This window comes from Lampetra planeri, chromosome 75, assembly GCF_965212315.1.
Source record: "Lampetra planeri chromosome 75, kcLamPlan1.2.h2, whole genome shotgun sequence".
NCBI classification, from domain to species: domain Eukaryota; kingdom Metazoa; phylum Chordata; class Hyperoartia; order Petromyzontiformes; family Petromyzontidae; genus Lampetra; species Lampetra planeri.
The window spans coordinates 2648714-2668050 of record NC_136180.1 but is presented as its reverse complement, the minus strand read 5'-3'; the positions used below and the strand labels follow the sequence as shown (position 1 = coordinate 2668050).

General features: G+C 45.1%; 1 protein-coding gene and 1 long non-coding RNA gene across 4 annotated transcripts; both read right to left on the bottom strand.

Moving 5' to 3' along the window:
* Window positions 1-739: 739 nt before the first annotated feature.
* On the bottom strand, window positions 740-10487 carry LOC144737889 (uncharacterized). Its single transcript, XR_013589100.1, has 3 exons — window positions 8708-10487; window positions 5285-5668; window positions 740-2860 (listed from the first exon to the last, which is right to left on the bottom strand). It is a non-coding gene; the product is annotated as an uncharacterized LOC144737889 (long non-coding RNA).
* Window positions 10488-14429: 3942 nt separating this feature from the next.
* On the bottom strand, window positions 14430-19086 carry LOC144737904 (uncharacterized). 3 transcript variants are annotated; one of them, XM_078620788.1, is made up of 3 exons: window positions 18932-19079; window positions 18578-18670; window positions 14430-17525 (listed from the first exon to the last, which is right to left on the bottom strand). In XM_078620788.1, the coding sequence occupies exon 3, from the start codon at window positions 17515-17517 to the stop codon at window positions 15976-15978; it is 1542 nt and encodes a 513-aa protein (XP_078476914.1). In that variant the 5' UTR covers window positions 17518-17525; window positions 18578-18670; window positions 18932-19079; the 3' UTR covers window positions 14430-15975. The 3 variants fall into 3 exon arrangements, with proteins under 3 accessions (XP_078476914.1, XP_078476915.1, XP_078476916.1); XM_078620789.1 differs by having other exon boundaries at window positions 18578-18646; XM_078620790.1 differs by lacking the exon at window positions 18578-18670 and having other exon boundaries at window positions 18932-19086.
* Window positions 19087-19337: the final 251 nt, after the last annotated feature.

Below are 19337 nucleotides of genomic sequence, written 5' to 3'. Positions count from 1 at the left end.
GCTTGCTTCAACCCATGGTTGTAAATATCCAGATGTTAATGGACAAGGAGCATTTGTCCTAGTTCACCAACATATAAGACGCTAAGCAAAATTTGAATGAGTGTTGTTGTGGAGAATGTAACTCCTAAATGTGCTCTGTCATGTAACCGAATATAAATCTTAACCAAAAATGCATTAAAAATGTGCTCTTAAAATTACCTCCTTGCTATGAGGCAGATCAGTAGACACGACATCTTTCATTTATCGATCTCTCCACGAAACAAAGGAATGTTTTACACAAACGATAACTAGCACAGCCTTCTGGGAGTGCATCATTCAGTGCAAACCACCTGTGGCCCTTATTGGTGCACAGCGTCTCAACAGCAGCCGGGCTTGCTTTAACCGATAGTTTCGAACATCCAGACGTTAATCAGCAAGGAGCATTTCTAGTCCTAGTTCGACAAAATCTACGTCAAAACGCAAGATAAAATTATAATTCGTGTTCCTCCTTTTCGTGTAACTTTTGAGTGGTATGCCTTGTAACCGATGAATGATCTGAGTGTGCTCCCTATTTCAAAGACAATGAGTTGCTCCAGAGGCAGATGCTTCCTGAAAACACAAAAATACCCTTTGACCTGTATCACAAGAACAACGGGTCTCACCCAAGTTCTGTACAGGTTGCTTCCAAAACACACATTTCGTCGTACCATCACTTATTCAATGTTTGACCCTCAGACAAAATGTTACATGTACGCACACAATCAGACAAGTATTAATTTTTAATTATTGACAATTATTTATACAAATTAAATTACTGCACTTAAAATATACTGCATCAGGTTACATCGTATTAACAAGATATAAAAAAAATACCACCGTCTGCTTAACAGTGTATGTACAACCATACTATTGCGCCATTCAAAACGAGTAGGCCATTGCATGCTGGCGTCTGGGTCAAAATGTAGCAAATTTTAAACATTACCTACAACCTACACAACTGGGATGCCACATCAACCATCGCCCCCTACGGACAGGCTCTTGTCCACATGCAGGCCGGTGCAGGGCCACCACACCTTGTGCCACACAAGGGCAGCTGCTACTTGGGGATGCTCTTCGAGTGTTTGAGACGAGATACGCTACAAAACTCCGAATTGCCAAAGGCGATTTTGCAAGCACCATAAAAATGCAATTGATAACAGTGACTGCTTGGCAGCTTATGGACTCTCGCTCCTGGTTAGAGATCTACCCAACGCACAGGTCCACAAAAGACTGGCCGCTCTTAAACTGCAGGTTGAATCTAGGAATTTAGTGTTCAACTTAACATTCTTGGTTCAAGGCCTGTGACAAAGGTGCATCTATTGGAGCGACATCGTCTCAAGCTTACACATCTACCGGGTCTCCATTTGACTTTGTATTGTCTCGGAGGAAGTCCACCCACACCTCCACTTCCACAAACTGCTGGGAGTTGCATAGCTCTGCCTCGCAGTCAGAATTCTCCTCCTGCTTCACGTTGCCTCCATCGATTTGACGGTCCGATTTTGAATCTTCATCTTCACATTTTACCTTCACTTCTTCGCTCTTAACCATCACTTCTTCACATTTCACCTTCACCTCTTCATATTTCACCTTGATACCTTTAAAAGTGTCCAAACCGGGATTTTCTTCCGGTTCTTGTTTGATGAGGGATGGGCTCGCGGCACTTGGACTTTCACAAGCTGATTTCAGACTCCACTCCTTGTGGATCTTATGATGCTTGTGTGTTCTCTTGTGTCTTTGAAGATTTGGTGAAAGTGTAAATGCTTTCCTGTACGGAGTGCATCTGAAGGGTTTCTCTCCCGTGTGTGTTCTTTGGTGTTCTACAAGAGCAGATGAACGTGCAAACGCCTTCCCACACACACTGCACGTGAAGGGTTTCTCTCCTGTGTGTGTTCTCTGGTGTATTACAAGAGTAGATGAAAGTGTAAACGCCTTCCCACACACACTGCACGTGAAGGGTTTCTCTCCTGTGTGTGTTCTCTGGTGTATTACAAGAGCAGATGAACGTGCAAACGCCTTCCCACACACACTGCACTTGAAGGGTTTATCTCCCGTGTGTGTTTTCTGGTGTTTTTTAAGAGCAGATGACTGTGAAAACGCCTTCCCACACAGAGTGCATTTGAAGGGTTTCTCTCCCGTGTGTTTTCTCTGGTGTTCTCCAAGAGCAGATGAACGGGCAAATGCCTTCCCACACACACTGCACTTGAAGGGTTTCTCTCCCGTGTGTGTTCTCTGGTGTGCTACAAGAAGAGATGAATGTGCAAACGCCTTCCCACACACACTGCACCTGAAGGGTTTCTCTCCCGTGTGTGTTCTCTGGTGTGCTACAAGAGGAGATGAATGTGCAAACGCCTTCCCACACACACCGCACTTGAAGGGTTTCTCTCCCGTGTGTGTTCTCTGGTGTGCTACAAGAGCAGATGACTGTGCAAACGCCTTCCCACACACACTGCACTTGAAGGGTTTCTCTCCCGTGTGTGTTCTCTGGTGTGTTACAAGAGTAGATGAAAGTGTAAACGCCTTCCCACACACACTACACTTGAAGGGTTTCTCTCCCGTGTGTGTTCTCTGGTGTTTTACAAGAGCAGATGACTGTGCAAACGCTTTCCCACACACACTGCACTTGAAGGGTTTCTCTCCCGTGTGTGTTCTCTTGTGTTTTTCAAGAGCAGATGACTGTGAAAATGCCTTCCCACACACACTGCACTTGAAGGGTTTCTCTCCCGTATGTGTTCTCTGGTGCCGTGTCAAATTTCCAGGATGATCCGTGCTGTATGCACACCGGTCGCATTGTTGCCTTTTTGCACCGAGCTGTGCCGAGTGCCTTTGCTCCATCAGACAAATTCTGCAGAGGAAGCGACAGTTGCAGACAGAATGTTTTATATCCACACCATCTACACATCAGTATGATGCACAGAGGAATGCATATACACAGTAAAACATGACTTACACGTCTATACTTATTCATATATTCATGATATAGTGAAAAAGTTTCCCAAATTCATCACCCAGGCTGTTATGGCACACAATGAGGGCAAATGGTCATAAACATGCCTGGAAGCCCTAGTATCTTCAAAATGAATGTTAACCCAAAACTCCGAACACACAATTTCGGCTGTCTGGCTTCAAAAGGAATATTTATGAAAGCTAAATTCAGCTGACATAGCAAATCGTTTTAAAGCTTTCGTGACTGCAGGGATTCATCTTCTTGGTTTTTTCGGTAAAGTCACGTAGAAGGGAAGTAATAAAATAATAAAAATAAAACATAATAAAATTAAACAATTCTCACGACGTTTCGGCCACAACGCAAGCAGCCGTCCTCAGGTGAAGAATGAGACACTTCAAGCTAGGAACTTACATATAAGCTGGGTTGGGGGTGGTAGAAGAGCGCCTTAACAAAAAGAATGTGCATATCAAGATGAGTTTAGCATATACATGGGAAATGCGCAGGGGGCGGGGGGGCTTCAAAGTCATACCATGCACATTCTTTTTGTTAAGGCGCTCTTCTACCACCCCCAACCCAGCTTATATGTAAGTTCCTAGCTTGAAGTGTCTCATTCTTCACCTGAGGACGGCTGCTTGCGTTGTGGCCGAAACGTCGTGAGAATTGTTTAATTTTATTATGTTTTATTTTTATTATTTTATTACTTCCCTTCTACGTGACTGTACCGAAAAAACCAAGAAGATAGCAAATCGTGTTGAAAATTATACTATGTGTTATGCAGAAATGCATAAATTAATGTTCAATCGCAACTTAGAGGTGTGAAGCCAGGCACAGATGTCCTTGAATGCTGGGATAAACAGTTCCGAATTCAGCTGTACGTGTGCTGTGATAACGTCCCGACTCCATTTTTACAAAAAGTTCCAGAGGAAAACAAAAAACTACCATTTTGATACAACCTCCGTGCTCAATAGAGTTAATAGACTTTACTGCAAATACAAACTTGACACTGTCACACTCAGAGGCGGAGCCAGGATTTTCAGGTATGGAGGGCAACCCTTCCAGCAATGAAAAATGATAGTTGTAAGGACTTGTCCCTTGCTTTTTAATCGACGCGTGTGATCGGTATCGCGCTCGCCGAAGGTGTTTACCTTCAGGGAAGTCGTGCACTGTATACGCAACTGCGTACAATTCCGTGAGTCGCTTGTAACTGCTTTGCCGTTACTTATTTCCAATTATGGATTCGGACTGTTGTTCTCTCATAGAGTTCCTGGCACGTAATAATATGCCACACGGTGGCAGTGGGGGTCGCAAAATGCCGATTTAGCTATATAAAAGGGAAATGTGTGGATATGTGTTCGAAATGTTTAGCATACTTCTCAACATGTTACACACTTGAAATTTGGCATGTTGGGTAGGTTCCATACGGTACACAATGTAAAAAGTATAAAATTAGACTTTTGTATTTTTTGGGGGGGGGGGGGGCGGGATGACTGCGAAGTGTGTGGCGTCAACCCACAACACTCCTGAGCTAAATGGTCTGCAATGCTTAGAGCTGTTCACAGCGTGCCGGGAGATTTTAGGTGGCGCTTCGCTCCTGGCCGATGAAGTCATTGGCTCCTCGGAGTTTCAATACATATTCGTGCAAATAACGGGTACAACTGCTATCTTAAACATAAAGCAGAAATTGCATCTGTTTGTGTTTAGCAGCAAAAACTCTCCAACGCGGAGCTCTGGCGTCATGAAATTTTCACAGCTCACGCTGTCTGGAATTTCTAAGTGAACGCGACTATTTTCAGCTCGCCATGTCATTCCCTTCTCGAGTGGCCAAAATCGACCTTACATAGAAGTGGGTTAAGTTTTAATTTCCTTGAGTGAAAACATCCGATTTAGGTGAATTTATTTGTTTCGGATTTTTTCTTTCTTGCAAGCATCAATTTTTTTCAGGGGTTTTCAGTGAAATATGAGGGAATATGAAATTAATCCAAGACAAGAATCCAAGTCCTGGGCGAAGCCGGGTAGTGAAGCTAGTTATTAATAAATCCCAATGGTCCTATCAAAATTAGGGATTTCGATTGGATCGTTGGGGGGGGGGGGGGTGTGTCCAGACCCACGCCTGGCTACCTTCACCTGCTCAGTATTAATGCTTCCTCACTCCACCAAGTAATTCATTGAGGATCAATCAATATTGCCGAGGCTGCCTGTCTCTCTCTCTCCCCGTGGTCGCGTGGATTTTCCTCCGGATTCCCCGGTTTCCCCTCCACATGTAGAGAGTGAACACCGCCATGCGTCCAGAGTGAACACCACCACGCTGTTGATAAGCCTCACCTTATGTTGTGAGCAGGTCGCTTCTGAAAACAAGAGCGGTACAGCAGCTCAAGCGTTCTTGGCCTAGTACAGGGGTCGGCAACCTGCGGCTCCGGAGCCGCATGCGGCTCTTTTGAACCTTGACCGCGGCTCCGGGGCGGATGCTAGCGAGGGGAGGAGGCGCACTGTGACACCTGCTCTGGCGTTGCCGCTGCTGACAGGTCGCCGCTCCGCTCCACACTGCCCGCCCAGTGACAGGCAATAACGTTGCCGTTGCTAGGTAACGCAAAACATGGCTGCCTCCATCAGCTCCGCTCCTCAGCTCCGCCTCGCCGCTAGTACAGTGCCTGGTGACGTGAGGCCGCCTGCGTGCGAGGGGAAGGAGTGACGGAGCCGGAGCCAGCCCTGCGCGGGAGTGAAGAACACACGCACACAAAAAAAGGTAACTTGTTAATTTAACGTTTATTTCTATGAGGAGTAATTCTGAGGGGTCAAACCAAAAAATAAAAAAGTGACAAAAAAGTTATTTTTATAATGACGAGGATGACATTGGGCCCTCATTATTAATTATTATTTAACCCAGGCACTGATTATGATTTATGGTACACTGGGGCCCTGATTAATTTTCTATGGCATTTTGGGGCATTGGTCATTTGGGGGCATTGGTCATTTTCTCTGGCACTTTGGGGCAGTAATTCGTTTTTTTATGGCACATTGGGGGCATTGTTATTGGCTGTGTAATGTGCTGTTCAATTGCATTCTTTTTTTTTGGTTGGAGTAGGTTGCAGGGAAAGGAAGGGGAGGGGGTGGCTGGTGCTTGAGGGGGGGTGGGCATAGCAAATTTTGCTATGGGGCCCTGTGATTTCTAATTACGTTGCTGTTTTCGACCCCCCGGTAGGCCAGCCATGGATAAAGGCAAGAAGAGAAAAATTTCTGAAGAAAACAGAGTGTTTAATGATACATGGACAGAATCATTCGCATTCTCTACTGACGAGACTGGTTTACCAGTGTGCTTAATATGTGGTGAGAAATTTGCAAACAACAAAAAGTCGAATATTGCAAGACATTTCCAGAATAAACACACAGCCTTTGCTGAAAAATATCCAGATGGAGATGAGAGACGAAAAGCCATTGCAGAACTTATGAGGAAGGTTAATGAGCAAACATAATTTCAAGAAGTGGGTGAAGACTGAAAATTCCACAACATATGCTAGTTTTGTGGCCGCTCAGGAAATAGTCAAGCACGGGAAGCCCTTCACAGATGGAGAGTATATAAAAGAAGCATTCATTAATATTTCGGAACATCTATACATGGACTTCAAAAACAAGAATGAAATTGTGCAGAAAATCAAAGACATGCCTCTCTCTGCGAAGACTGTCAAAGACAGAACCCTAAAATGGCAGAAAACATTAGCAAACAGCAAATTCAAGACATTAATTCAGCTGTGGCGTACTCCATCGCCTGTGATGAGTCCAAAGATAAAGGTGATATTGAACAAATAGCGCTGTTCTGCCGATATGTGAACTCTTTTGGGCCACAGGAAGAACTGATTGAGCTGATACCACTAAAAGACCAAACAAGGGGTGAGGATATCTGTAAGACTGTCCTGGACTTTTTAAGTGCTAAAAAAATAAACACCAACCACCTGGTCTCAGTGGCTACTGATGGGGCACCGAGCATGAGAGGAGCACAGAAGGGCTTTGTGGCTCTACTGCAGAAGGCGCTGGGTAGAACGCTGCTGTCATTTCATTGCATCCTGCACCAAGAGGCATTGTGTGCTCAAACATTTCCCCCGGAATGCACAAAAGTGATGGATGTGGTCATTCAGATTGTTAATAAGATAATGGCAAAGGGTTTAAACCACCGCCAGTTCCGTTTGCTATTGGATGAGGTGGAAAGCATATATTCTGACCTCCTGCTCCACAACAAGGTCCGGTGACTGTCCAGAGGCGAGGTGCTAAAACGCTTTGTCACATGTTTGGAAGAAGTAAAAACCTTCCTGGGCAGCAAAGAGCTCACCTTTCCTGAGCTGGAACAGCCAGAGTGGCTGGAAAAATTACATTTTATGGTAGACATGACAGCACATCTAAACACGCTAAATACAACCCTTCAGGGGAAAGGAGGCACAGCCCTGCACATGCTGGAGGTTTTGGCATTCGAGCGCAAGTTGACAGTGTTTGTCAAAGATTTACAGAGAGGTAAACTGTCTCACTTTCCCTCTTTGAGAGAGTTCAAACAAAGTCATGATACGATAAATTTGGAATATTTCAAGTCTGCAATCACCACAATGCAAAGTTCGTTTGGGAAACGATTCTGTGAGTTCAGAGAGGAAAAAACGACATTATCCTTCCCTGTCACTCCTCTGGCGATCGATCCATCCCTATTGAATATGACTGCATTTGCAGGTGTAAGTCAACCTGATCTTGAGATGGAACTGGCCGATATAGCCGACAAAGATATATGGGTGTCCAAGTTCAAATGCTTGACCGCTACTCTTGAGGATGTTGCCCGTCAGAAGGCCATTCTGGCTCAGAATCATAAATGGAGTGATATTGAAAACCTTCCCAAACAGGACAAACTTGTATTCGAAACATGGAATGCCATCCCCAACACTTATATAAACATGAAAAAGTATGCATTTGGAGTCCTGTCGATCTTCGGCTCCACATATGTATGTGAGCAGGTCTTCTCCAACATGAACTATATTAAAAACAAACATCGATCACGCCTCACAGATGACAGCTTGCAAGCCTGTGTGAAAATGAAGGTGACGTCTTACAGCCCTGATGTGCAGACACTGTGCACTGAGGTTCAGGAGCAAAAATCCCATTAACCAGGTAATTTAGCTATTAATTTGCAAAAATATATTTTACATTGTTAAGTGAAAAAGTCATTTTTTTATTCAGATTGACAGCTGACTGCACGATCCTGTATATAGCAATAAGGTAAGAAACAATATATGCAGTGTTATATTTGTTTTAAATGTTGCAATGGTTTTGCGGCTCCCAGTTTATTTTTTCCTTCGGAAACGGGTCCAAGTGGCTCTTTATGTCTTAAAGGTTGCAGACCCCTGGCCTAGTATAAAAACCTGTACGAAGATTTAAAGTAAAACAAAGTTACAAAGTGGCGAGCCGTGTGAAGACAAATTAAACTTAAGCGACAGAATTGAAGCAAACGCGATCAGACGAGGGCAGGAGGCAAGGCCCCGCATTGTAAAGTTCCAACGTGGACATCGCTTCTATGCTCGCTGCTACTCAATTGGCATCCCTACGAGAGAGAGTGAGGCTCTACCTCGGTAAACAACAACCACCACAACAACCACCACCACAACCACCACCACAACAACAACCACCACCACAACAAACACCACAACCACCTCCACAACAACCACCACAACCACCACCACAACAACCACCACCACAATCGCGATGAGAATTTCTCACCTTGGATTTCAGCGCACGAGCGGAGCGGCAGCTTCTTGTTACCTCGCGACGTCACGCGGCAGCAGGAGATGACATGACGTCACTTATAATACTCCCCTCCCACAACGAGCGGCTCTGTAACTTAAATACATTATGTTAATGAGCCTGGCCCAAACGTGTGTGTGTGTACGCGCGCACACGTGCGGTGTGTGTGTGTACGCGCGCACACGTGCGGTGTGTTTGTACGCGCGCACACGTGCGGTGTGTGTGTACGCGCGCACACGTGCGGTGTGTGTGTACGCGCGCACACGTGCGGTGTGTGTGTACGCGCGCACACGTGCGGTGTGTGTGTACGCGCGCACACGTGCGGTGTGTGTACGCGCGCACACGTGCGGTGTGTGTACGCACGTACACGTGTGTGTGTGTGTGTACGCGCGTGCACACGTGTGTGTGCGCGTGTACGCTGTGTGTGTGTACACACGTGTACACTGTGTGTACACTGTCATAAAAACACGTGTACACACTGTGTGTGTACACTGTGTGTGTACACGTTCCAATTTAGTGTAAAGTAAAGGTGCGGTATGGCAAAATTAAAATGGGTGATATCCCACGAATGTAACAAAACGATAGACGAAATTCAAGAAAGTCCAACGTATTTAGCAGTATAACATTAATCAGCATCGCAGTACTACGTATCGGTAAATAGAGTGACGTGCGCAATCTAAACAATAGCAATGCATTGACGAAATACGCTGAAATAAGTGTACATTAAAGAACATCAGTACGCACAGGTAAGTTGAGAAGCAGGCTACAGTCTAGATTATAGACTGCCAGTACGCGGACTCATTGACATAAGCATTGCTACAGTCAACATAAAAAGCTGCCAATACGGGCAGCAGCTGAAAAGCAGGATGCAGTCGACATGAAAGGCTGGCAGTACACTGAGTAACGTAAAGAAGCAGGAAACAGATTATAGACTGGCATACACTCATAATGCCCAAAAGCAAAATTAGCAGTGTAGATAATAGTGCCAGTACACTGACGTTAATTAATGAGCAGGCAGCAGGCAAATGCACAGACTGGCAGTACACCATCGCAGCGTCATAAAAACACAGCTAAAGAAAATATTTAGCAACCAAATAATGAAATATTAGTTTCTGCACGCCAACTTATTTGTTCCATAATAGTAACAATAAACCTGAGTTCTTAGTGAAAGATTCAATAAAATTGTACTTTACATTGCCGTGGTGAGGCCTAGTCCCGTGCAGAGCCTGCGGCCTCGCCTAGATTGCCCAGCCGGAGGTGACATTGCCAGGCTGGGGGCTGGGCCGCTCTCCCCACCCGCGCTGCAATAATGCTATCCAAGTGCTCTAATATTAATATATACGGACTTTATAGCAGTAACTGCACGCATTGGGGTGGGGGGTTATAATACTGTGAAAAATGAACCTCAGCGTTGTGTATATTTTTTAAGCATTGTTAACGCGAATTAAAATTTTAGCGATCGTGTGTGCGTTGCTAGGGGCGCAATTGCGTGCTTTGTCCCGTGGCGGGCGGCAAAACTATATATGAATAAGTAACGAAATATCACACAAAATCACTAATTAAACTAATTTAAAGGTGACGGATGTGAAAAGGAATAGTGCTTATGTTGTATATATAGGCCTTTTTCCAAAATTTATATTAAGAATAATTCTGCCAATATTTATTTTAATCAATCGCGGTGTCGCATGGGGCAAAAGGGGGTGATGCGAACCCCCCTCCCCTCACGCAGCAGCTGCCTTTCACACTCGGGACCAGGCAGCCGGAGATCAGCCATAAAGGTAAAAAAAACAAAAGAGAAGGGGGGGGGGTGCTAATGAGATTCTGGGGAATCTCTACATGATTTCAAAAGGCCTATTTTCTCTTAATACAACGGTGAAAGTTCAGAACTTCGTGACAAAAATAAGTCGACATCATAGTCTGCCAACATACCCAGATTAAAACCAGACTGCAGTCACCTTGGTGGCCTTGAATTATCACTTACCTTATTTTACTCTCATTCACCTCACATTGTTTCTTATTGTATCTTGATATCTACGTGACTTTACAAAAAAAAACAAGGAATATGAATTCCAGCAGTCAAGAAAGCTTAAGTGAAAACTTAGCTATATCTCTAACCTCAGGACATCAAAATATAACGAGTAAAACAGCACAAATCCCTGGATACAGACAGACAACAAAGGTTAATAAAACACTAGGAATATACGTGGTAATAACAATGCTAAATCACAAATCTTGGATAAACATAAACCAAATAATAATTATAAAGTAGTAGACCGAGGGTCACCCAGAAGAATAAAAAAAAGCAAAACAGGTCAATCACACATAATCAAGATAAAATGTATCCCAAAGAGAGCCTCCCAACCGCCTTTGTCTCCCAGCAGCACGTGATAGAAAAATTTGCATACGCATGCAGAGGGCATCTCCCCTTAAAAAGAAAACACCATGAAGGAACTCCAAACTACGATGTAAGTACTGTAAACACTGCTACAAACATACATTGAGTCACTTACAGAATCAGAACTACAAAAGTGGTACGGTATCAAGCTATAAGAGGTAAAATAATATTTTTTTCAAACGGTACAAGAGAAACGACTTCAAAGGCCAGTGCCCCTCTCTGTGAGAGAGAAGAAAATGTAACACCCCACCGCGAGAGAAGATGGGGGGGGGGAATGCGACCGGACAGGGGGAACCCCTCCCTCCAGAGTCATTATTACAAAATAATAAACTCAAAAGGGCAATTTGGAGCATCTTCAAAGTTAATTTATTAGGTATAGCCCTGTGAGCCAATCCGCTCTTGAATCAGGTGCAACCGCAACAAACAAAAAACAAAAACATGAACAAGAAAACATCTTAAAGTGACTATGTGCAAACAGAAAATCCAAGAAAAGCCAGCAAAATATTGCAGAAAAATCACCGTACACCAACCTTGTGCAAATATCCCAGTGGGATGCAAGTCAAACAACAACAACAACAACCACAAGACAACTTAGATTAAGGCCATCAATCTAACTCTGTACTACAACAAACAAACATGGCCAAACCAAAAAACTTTTCGAAAATCACGAAAATAAAGCCATAAAAGCAATGAAACAGCGATCATAGGAACTGTGACCGAATTTTCACAATAAACGACATAAACAACATGTGAGAAGGCGTGCAGAGAGGAGAGAATTTCAGATATAAACAGTGACACGAGACATCCAATTCAGTGCTGCGATAGGCAGGCTCGGGGAACCTGCCCCCGTGACTGGCACATCTTCAACGAGCTGCATCAGCAGAAGCCACGAGTCTACGAAGTCAACGCAAAGACTTCAGTACTGCAAGCGGCAAGCTCCGGGGTGGGACTCTGCAATCAACCAAGGATGGCGAGGCTTGCCGAGTAGCGATGGGTCACCTAGTACGAGTTCAGCACTGACAGAAGAAGTATCGCTCAAAGTTATTCTACACTGAGTGCCAGCTCCCACGAGCAGCTGCAGCCCAAGAGATAGAGTGACGAGCAATGATGAGCAATCAACCGGGAGAAAGGGCGGAAAACGCCAAGCATCGACCAAGCCAGCATCGCAGAGAACCAGCTGCACGCGCAACCAGGCATCGCCAGAGAGCACGGAGCCGGAGAGAGAGCGCAGCAGCGCCACCAGCGTCACCGAGCAAGGGTGTCAGCTGCCAGCGGACAAGCGCGATCACTATCATGCACCTTCAAAGACAAGCGTCGTGCCGACTCAGCTCATCCAGCAGGGGAAAGAGCCTAACCAGCTGCCCGTGAGGAAGAGAGCGCCAGCGAGAGCGCCAGCGAGAGCGCCAGCGAGAGCGCCAGCGAGAGCGCCAGCGAGAGCGCCAGCGAGAGCGCCAGCGAGAGCGCCAGCGAGAGCGCCAGCGAGAGCGCCAGCGAGAGCGCCAGCGAGAGCGCCAGCGAGAGCGCCAGCGAGAGCGCCAGCGAGAGCGCCAGCGAGAGCGCCAGCGAGAGCGCCAGCGAGAGCGCCAGCGAGAGCGCCAGCGAGAGCGCCAGCGAGAGCGCCAGCGAGAGCGCCAGCGAGAGCGCCAGCGAGAGCGCCAGCGAGAGCGCCAGCGAGAGCGCCGTGGGTTCGACCCACACACACCAACCAGCACCAGCTGGGAACCAAGACAAGAGTGAGGAACGGCGACCAGCGGACGAGCTGCGGGCGCTATCTGACGACGGAATCATCGTGCACCGCCGATGGCGAGCGTCGTGCCGACTCTTCATCCAACAGTGGACAAGCAGCTCCAGCTGCTGCCGAGCGAGCGAGGAAGCCATATGTATGACCCTCCCCCACACTCACGCACTAACGCATCGCCCGACGTCTGCTTAACGCAAATAATTAAACCAGACAAAACCACCAACACACATAAAGCACATACCGGGACTAATAATAAGACCAATGATAAGTGCGTCAACTATTAGCTGATAATGCTGCCCATTGAGTTACGTGGATACGGTCGTTTAGAAGTATTTTAGTCGTTATTTTTGTTAATTGTAACTGTACCAATGAATTCATTGACGAAACTAAACGTTTAGAAACCTACGTTACGAATCCACACCCTCACATGGAGACTATTGTGTTGAAATCTTTCTTTTGATCACAGAATCTTGCCCGCGAATGTATTGAAGCCTTAGCCAATTGATAAGTATTTGCTGAAGCAGGCAGACTGCTGCACACCATTGTTCCAAGACAGTTCGTTAATTACATAATCTTACCAATGAATTCATTGAGCTCTACTTTTGCCTTCTGGACATGCTTCTTTATTGTCGTTCGTATGAATATCGTCACATTAATTTTTAAGGACTTTTTCCTATCGCCGTATATGCTCGCGTTACTCTGAGGAATGTATTGATTGTTCTGTTACCCAGTTTAACAACGTAATAATTGAGGGTTAAATGTACGGATCAATGAGAACATCTCCAGGAGGACTTTGTTGACAATTCCAAGCATAGGAGTTTGCATATTAGAATGCTATGTTTTTTTTTTGAGATTAAAGTTGCTTAACACAGAAGTGTCTGAGTGGTGCCTTCCTAAGTTCATGCATAATAATCTTAATTATGAGAACAATCAGTAAATGTTAAAGCGAGAATTGTATTATCCCGATTGATAATACAACCCTAGACAACGAAGTCGAGCTAATTTAGCATAATTACATCACACTTGCATAACTTCATTGTATTATCCCGATTGATAATACAACACAAGACGAGGCAGAACCTAATTATCATAACTGAACGTATTAACATAATCCCATACATTTGCATAACGTAATACAAGTATACATTCCTAAATAGCATAAATTGTGTAATTTCATAAATTAGCATAATTTCAAATACTTGCGCGTTTTCCAATTTTCATTTAATGTTATTTATTTATTTTATAAAATTTTCATTACCCAACATATACAACACTTGCCAACCGCGGGGCTTACAGTGTGGTGGCAATCATTTTTTTTACGTAAACCTCATCGTTTTCACGCGCCCCCTGCATGAACGGAGGCGCAGGGACAGACGTTCGATCACGTTGGAATCGATCTGCAGATGGCGGTCTTCTCGCACGGCAAGCTCTATGTCGCCTTATCTCGATCCCGCGATCCCAACCAGGTAAAAGTCCGCATCGAAACGAATCCACGGCAAGGCCATCTACTTCACGACGAGAGAAAATTCACACGAAATGTTTTCAATTAAGTCTTCCAGATGTAAAATGATATAAGCTTTTAATGAATACAATTATATAATTAAAAAATAATAAAATTCAAAGTTCTTTCATTTCAAAACTTCAAAACGGAGCATCGGGAGCTTGCGTGAATGCATCGCTCGTGTGCAATTTTTTTGTGACTTTCCTGGCCGAAGGTCGTAAATGGTTGCGAGGGGCCAGGCGGTCAGGCTTGCTTAAACCCATGGTTGTGAACATCCAGACGTTAATCGGCAAGGACCATTTTTTGTACTCGTTCGCCAACATATAAGACGTCATGCAAAATTCGAATGAGTGTTATGGTGAATGTATCTACTAGATGTGCTCTGCCTTGTAACCGAATACAAATCTGTACCAAAATGCATTTCAAATGTGCTCTTAAAATTACCTCCTTGCTATGAAGCAGATCAGCAGACACGACATCTTTCATTTATCGATCTCTCCACAAAACAAAGGAATGTTTTACAAACTATAACTAGCAGCCTTCTGAGAGTGCATCATTGATTCAGTACAAGCCACCTGTGGACCCTTATTGGTGCACAGCGTCTCAACAGCAGCCAGGCTTGCTTAAACCAATAGTTTCAAACACAGACGTGAACCAGCAAGGAGCATTTCTAGTCCTAGTTAGACAAAATCTACGTCAACATGTAATACAAAATTATAATTCGTGTTGTAGAGAATGTATCTCCTCTGCGTGTAACTTTTAAGTGGTATGCCTTGCAAATGATGAATGATCCGAGTGTGCTCCCTATTTCAAAGACAATGAGTTGCTCGAGAGGCAGATGCTTCCTGAAAACAAAAAAAATACCCTTTGACCTGTATCACAAGAACAACGGGTCTCACCCAAGTTATCTGTACAGGTTACTTCCAAAACACATACTTTGTCTTAACATCACTTATTCAATGTTTGACCCTTATAGACAAAATGTTACATGTATGCACAATCAGACAAGTATTTATTCTAAATTATGGAGTCATTTGAACCAAATTTAATTACTGCACTGAAATATGCTACATCAGGTTACATCGCATTGACAAGAAGCTATTTTAAAAAATACACACCATCTGCTTGACAGTATATGTACAACATACTATTGTCATTCGAAACGAGTAGGCCATTGAATGCTGGCGTCTGGGTCAAAATCTATCACATTTTAAACATTACCTACAATCTACACAACTGGGATGCCAAATTAACCATCACCCCCTACTGACAGGCTCTTGTCCACCTGCAGGCTGGTGCAGGGCCACCACCTTGTGCCACACAGGGGCAGCTGCTACTTGGGGATGCTCGAGTGTTTGAGACGGGATACGATACAAAACTCCGAATTGCCGAGGCGATTAAGCAAGCACCATATAAATGCAATTGATAACAGTTAATGCTTGGGAGCGTATTGGCTCTCGGCCCTGGTCAGAGATCTACCCAACCCACAGGTCCACAAAAGACTGGCCGCTCTTAAACTGCAGGTTGAATCTAGGAATTGAGTGTTCAACTTAACATTCTTGGTTCAAGGCCTGTGACAAAGGTGCATCTATTGGAGCGACATCGTCTCAGGATGACACATCTACTGGGTCTCCATTTGACTTTGTATTGTCTCGCAGGAAGTCCACCCACACCTCCACTTCCACAAACTGCTGGGAGTTGCCTCGCTCTGCCTTGCAGTCAGAAATATCCTCCTGCTTCACATTGCCTCCATCGATGTTAAGGTCCGATTTTGGAGTTGAATCTTCATCTTCACATTTCACCTCTTCATATTTCACCTTGATACCTTTAAAAGTGTCCAAGATGGTATTTTCTTCCGGTTCTTGTTTGGTGAGGGATGGGCTCATTGCGGCACTTTGACTTTCACAAGCTGATTTCAGACTCCACTCCTTGTGGATCTTCTGATGCTTGTGTGTTCTCTGGTGTCTTTGAAGATTTGATGAAAGTGCAAATTCCTTCCCGCACGGAGTGCACCTGAAGGGGTTCTCTCCCGTGTGTGTTCTCTGGTGTCTTACAAGACTATGTGACCGTGCAAACGCCTTCCCACACACACTGCACTTGAAGGGGTTCTCCCCCGTATGTGTTCTCTGGTGTTCTACAAGAGGAGATGAATTTGCAAATGCCTTCCCACACACACTGCACTTGAAGGGTTTCTCTCCCGTGTGTGTTCTCTGGTGTGCTACAAGAGGAGATGACTGTGCAAACGCCTTTCCACACACACTGCACTTGAAGGGTTTCTCTCCCGTGTGTGTTCTCTGGTGTGCTATAAGAGGAGATGACTGTGCAAACGCCTTCCCACACACACTGCACTTGAAGGGTTTTTCTCCGGTGTGTGTTCTCTGGTGTTCTACAAGAGAATTTGACTGTGCAAACGCCTTCCCACACACACTGCACTTGAAGGGTTTTTCTCCCGTGTGTGTTCTCTGGTGTGTTACAAGAGTAGATGAAAGTGCAAACGCCTTCCCACAAACACTGCACTTGAAGAGTTTCTCTCCCGTGTGTGTTGTCTGGTGTGTTACAAGAGCAGATGACTGTGCAAATGCCTTCCCACACTCACTGCACTTGAAGGGTTTCTCTCCCGTGTGTGTTCTCTGGTGGTCTACAAGAGTAGATGAAAGTGCAAACGCCTTCCCACACACACCGCACTTGAAGGGTTTATCTCCCGTGTGTGTTCTCTGGTGTTCTACAAGAGCAGATGAACGTGCAAACGCCTTCCCACACACACTGCACTTGAAGGGTTTATCTCCCGTGTGTGTTCTCTGGTGTTCTACAAGAGCAGATGAACGTGCAAACGCCTTCTCACACACACTGCACTTGAAGGGTTTCTCTCCCGTGTGTGTTCTCTGGTGTGTTACAAGAGTAGATGAATCTAAAAACGCCTTCCCACACACACTGCACTTGAAGGGTTTCTCTCCCGTGTGTGTTCTCTGGTGTTTTTTAAAAGCAGATGACCATGCAAATTCCTTGTCACACACACTGCACTTGAAGGGTTTCTCTCCTGTGTGAATTATCTGGTGCTGTGTAAAATGTCCAGGGTGATCCGTGCTGTATGCACACCGGTCGCATTGTTGCCTTTTTGCACCGAGCTGTGCCGAGTGCCTTTGCTCCATCACCAATTCTGCAGAGGAAGCGACAGAGGAAGTGACAAAGAAAGCGTCAGCTGCAGACAGAAAAAAATTATATCCACACCATCTACACGTCAGTAACGAGGTACAGAGGAATGCATATACAGTGAGGGAAAAAAGTATTTGATCCCCTGCTGATTTTGTACGTTTGCCCACTGACAAAGAAATGATCAGTCTATAATTTTAATGGTAGGTTTATTTGAACAGTGAGAGACAGAATAACAACAACAAAATCCAGAAAAACGCATGTCAAAAATGTTATAAATTGATTTGTCACACACAGGCTGTTATGGCACACAATGAGGGCAAATGGTCATAAACATGCCTGAAAGCCCTAGTATCTTCAAAATGAATGTTAACCCAAAACTCCGAACACACAATTTCGGCTGTCTGGCTTCAAAAGGAATATTTATGAAAGCTAAATTCAGCTGACATAGCAAATCGTGTTGAAAATTATACTATGTGTTATGCATAAATGAATGTTCAATTGCAACTTATAGGTGTGAAGACAGCCAGGCTCACGATGTCCTGGGATGAACAGATCTGACTTCAGCTGCATGTGTGTGCTGCGTTAACTTCTTGACTGTTTCCATTCTTAAAAAGAGTTCCAGAGGAAAACAAAAACTATTGTTTTGATATAACCTGGGTGTTCAATAGAGTGAATAGACTTTACTGCAAACACAAACTTTACATTGTCAGACACTGGCATGGTTAACAGGTGGGTGGTGTTTCCAGACCCATGCCTGGCCACCTTCACCCGCTCAGTATTAATGATTCCTCACTCCACCAAGTAATTCATTGAGGATCAATCAACATCGCTGAGGCTGCGTGTCTCTCACTCTCCCAGTGGTGAGATGTTAACTACCTCTCCTGGCATACAAGAAGTTGTGGGTTCGATCCCAACCCTGACGCCTGCTGTATATTTGGAGTTTTCATGTCTCTCTCTCTCCCCGTAGTCGCGTGGATTTCCCTCCGGATCCCCCGGTTGTCCTCACTCCACATGCAGAGAGTGAGTGAACACCGCCACGCTGTTGACAAGCCTCACCTTGTGTTGTTGTTGTGGGCAGGTTGCTTCTGAAAACAAGAGCGGTATAGCAGCTCAAGCGGGCTTGGCCTGGTAAAAAAAATGAAAAAAAACCTGTACGAATATTTAAAGTAAAAAAAGTTACAAAGTGGCGAGCCGTGTGAAGACAAATTAAACTTAAGCGAGAGAATTGAAGCAAACGCGATCAGGCGAGGGCAGGAGGCAAGGCCCCGCGTTGTAAAGTTCCTACGTGGACATCGCTTCCATGCTCGCTGCTACTCAATTGACATCCCTACGAGAGAGAGCGAGGCTCTACCTCGGTAAACAACAACCACCACCACAACCACCACCACTACCACGATGATAATTTCTCACCTCGGATTTCAGTGTACGAGCGGAGCGGCAGCTTCCTGTTACGTCGCGACGTCACTCGGCAGCAGGAGCTAACATGACGTCACTTGCAGGGTCCGATAACACTCCCACAACGAGCGGCTCTGTAACTTAAATAAATTATGTTAATGAGCCTGGCCCATTCATGGAGGGATGGGGCGTGGGTACGGAACCCGTCGCAATAATCTCGCGACGGCTTTCACGAAGACATTATGTTAATGAGCCGCCAGTCACCGGTCGTAGCTTTGCCCAAATAAGGATTGCCACTGGAACAGATATAGGCAGTGGCCAAGCGGAGGTGACGTCACGGTCAAGTGTGCGCGGTCGGGAATGGGTGACATGACGTAACTAGCGAGGCACACCTCCCCCTGGCGTTTGACGCCGATGAGGT

Excerpts from the sequence above, each read along its gene's own strand:
- LOC144737904 (XM_078620790.1), bottom strand. The coding sequence starts at position 17,517 with ATGGAGCAAAGGCACTCGGCACAGCTCGGTGCAAAAAGGCAACAATGC.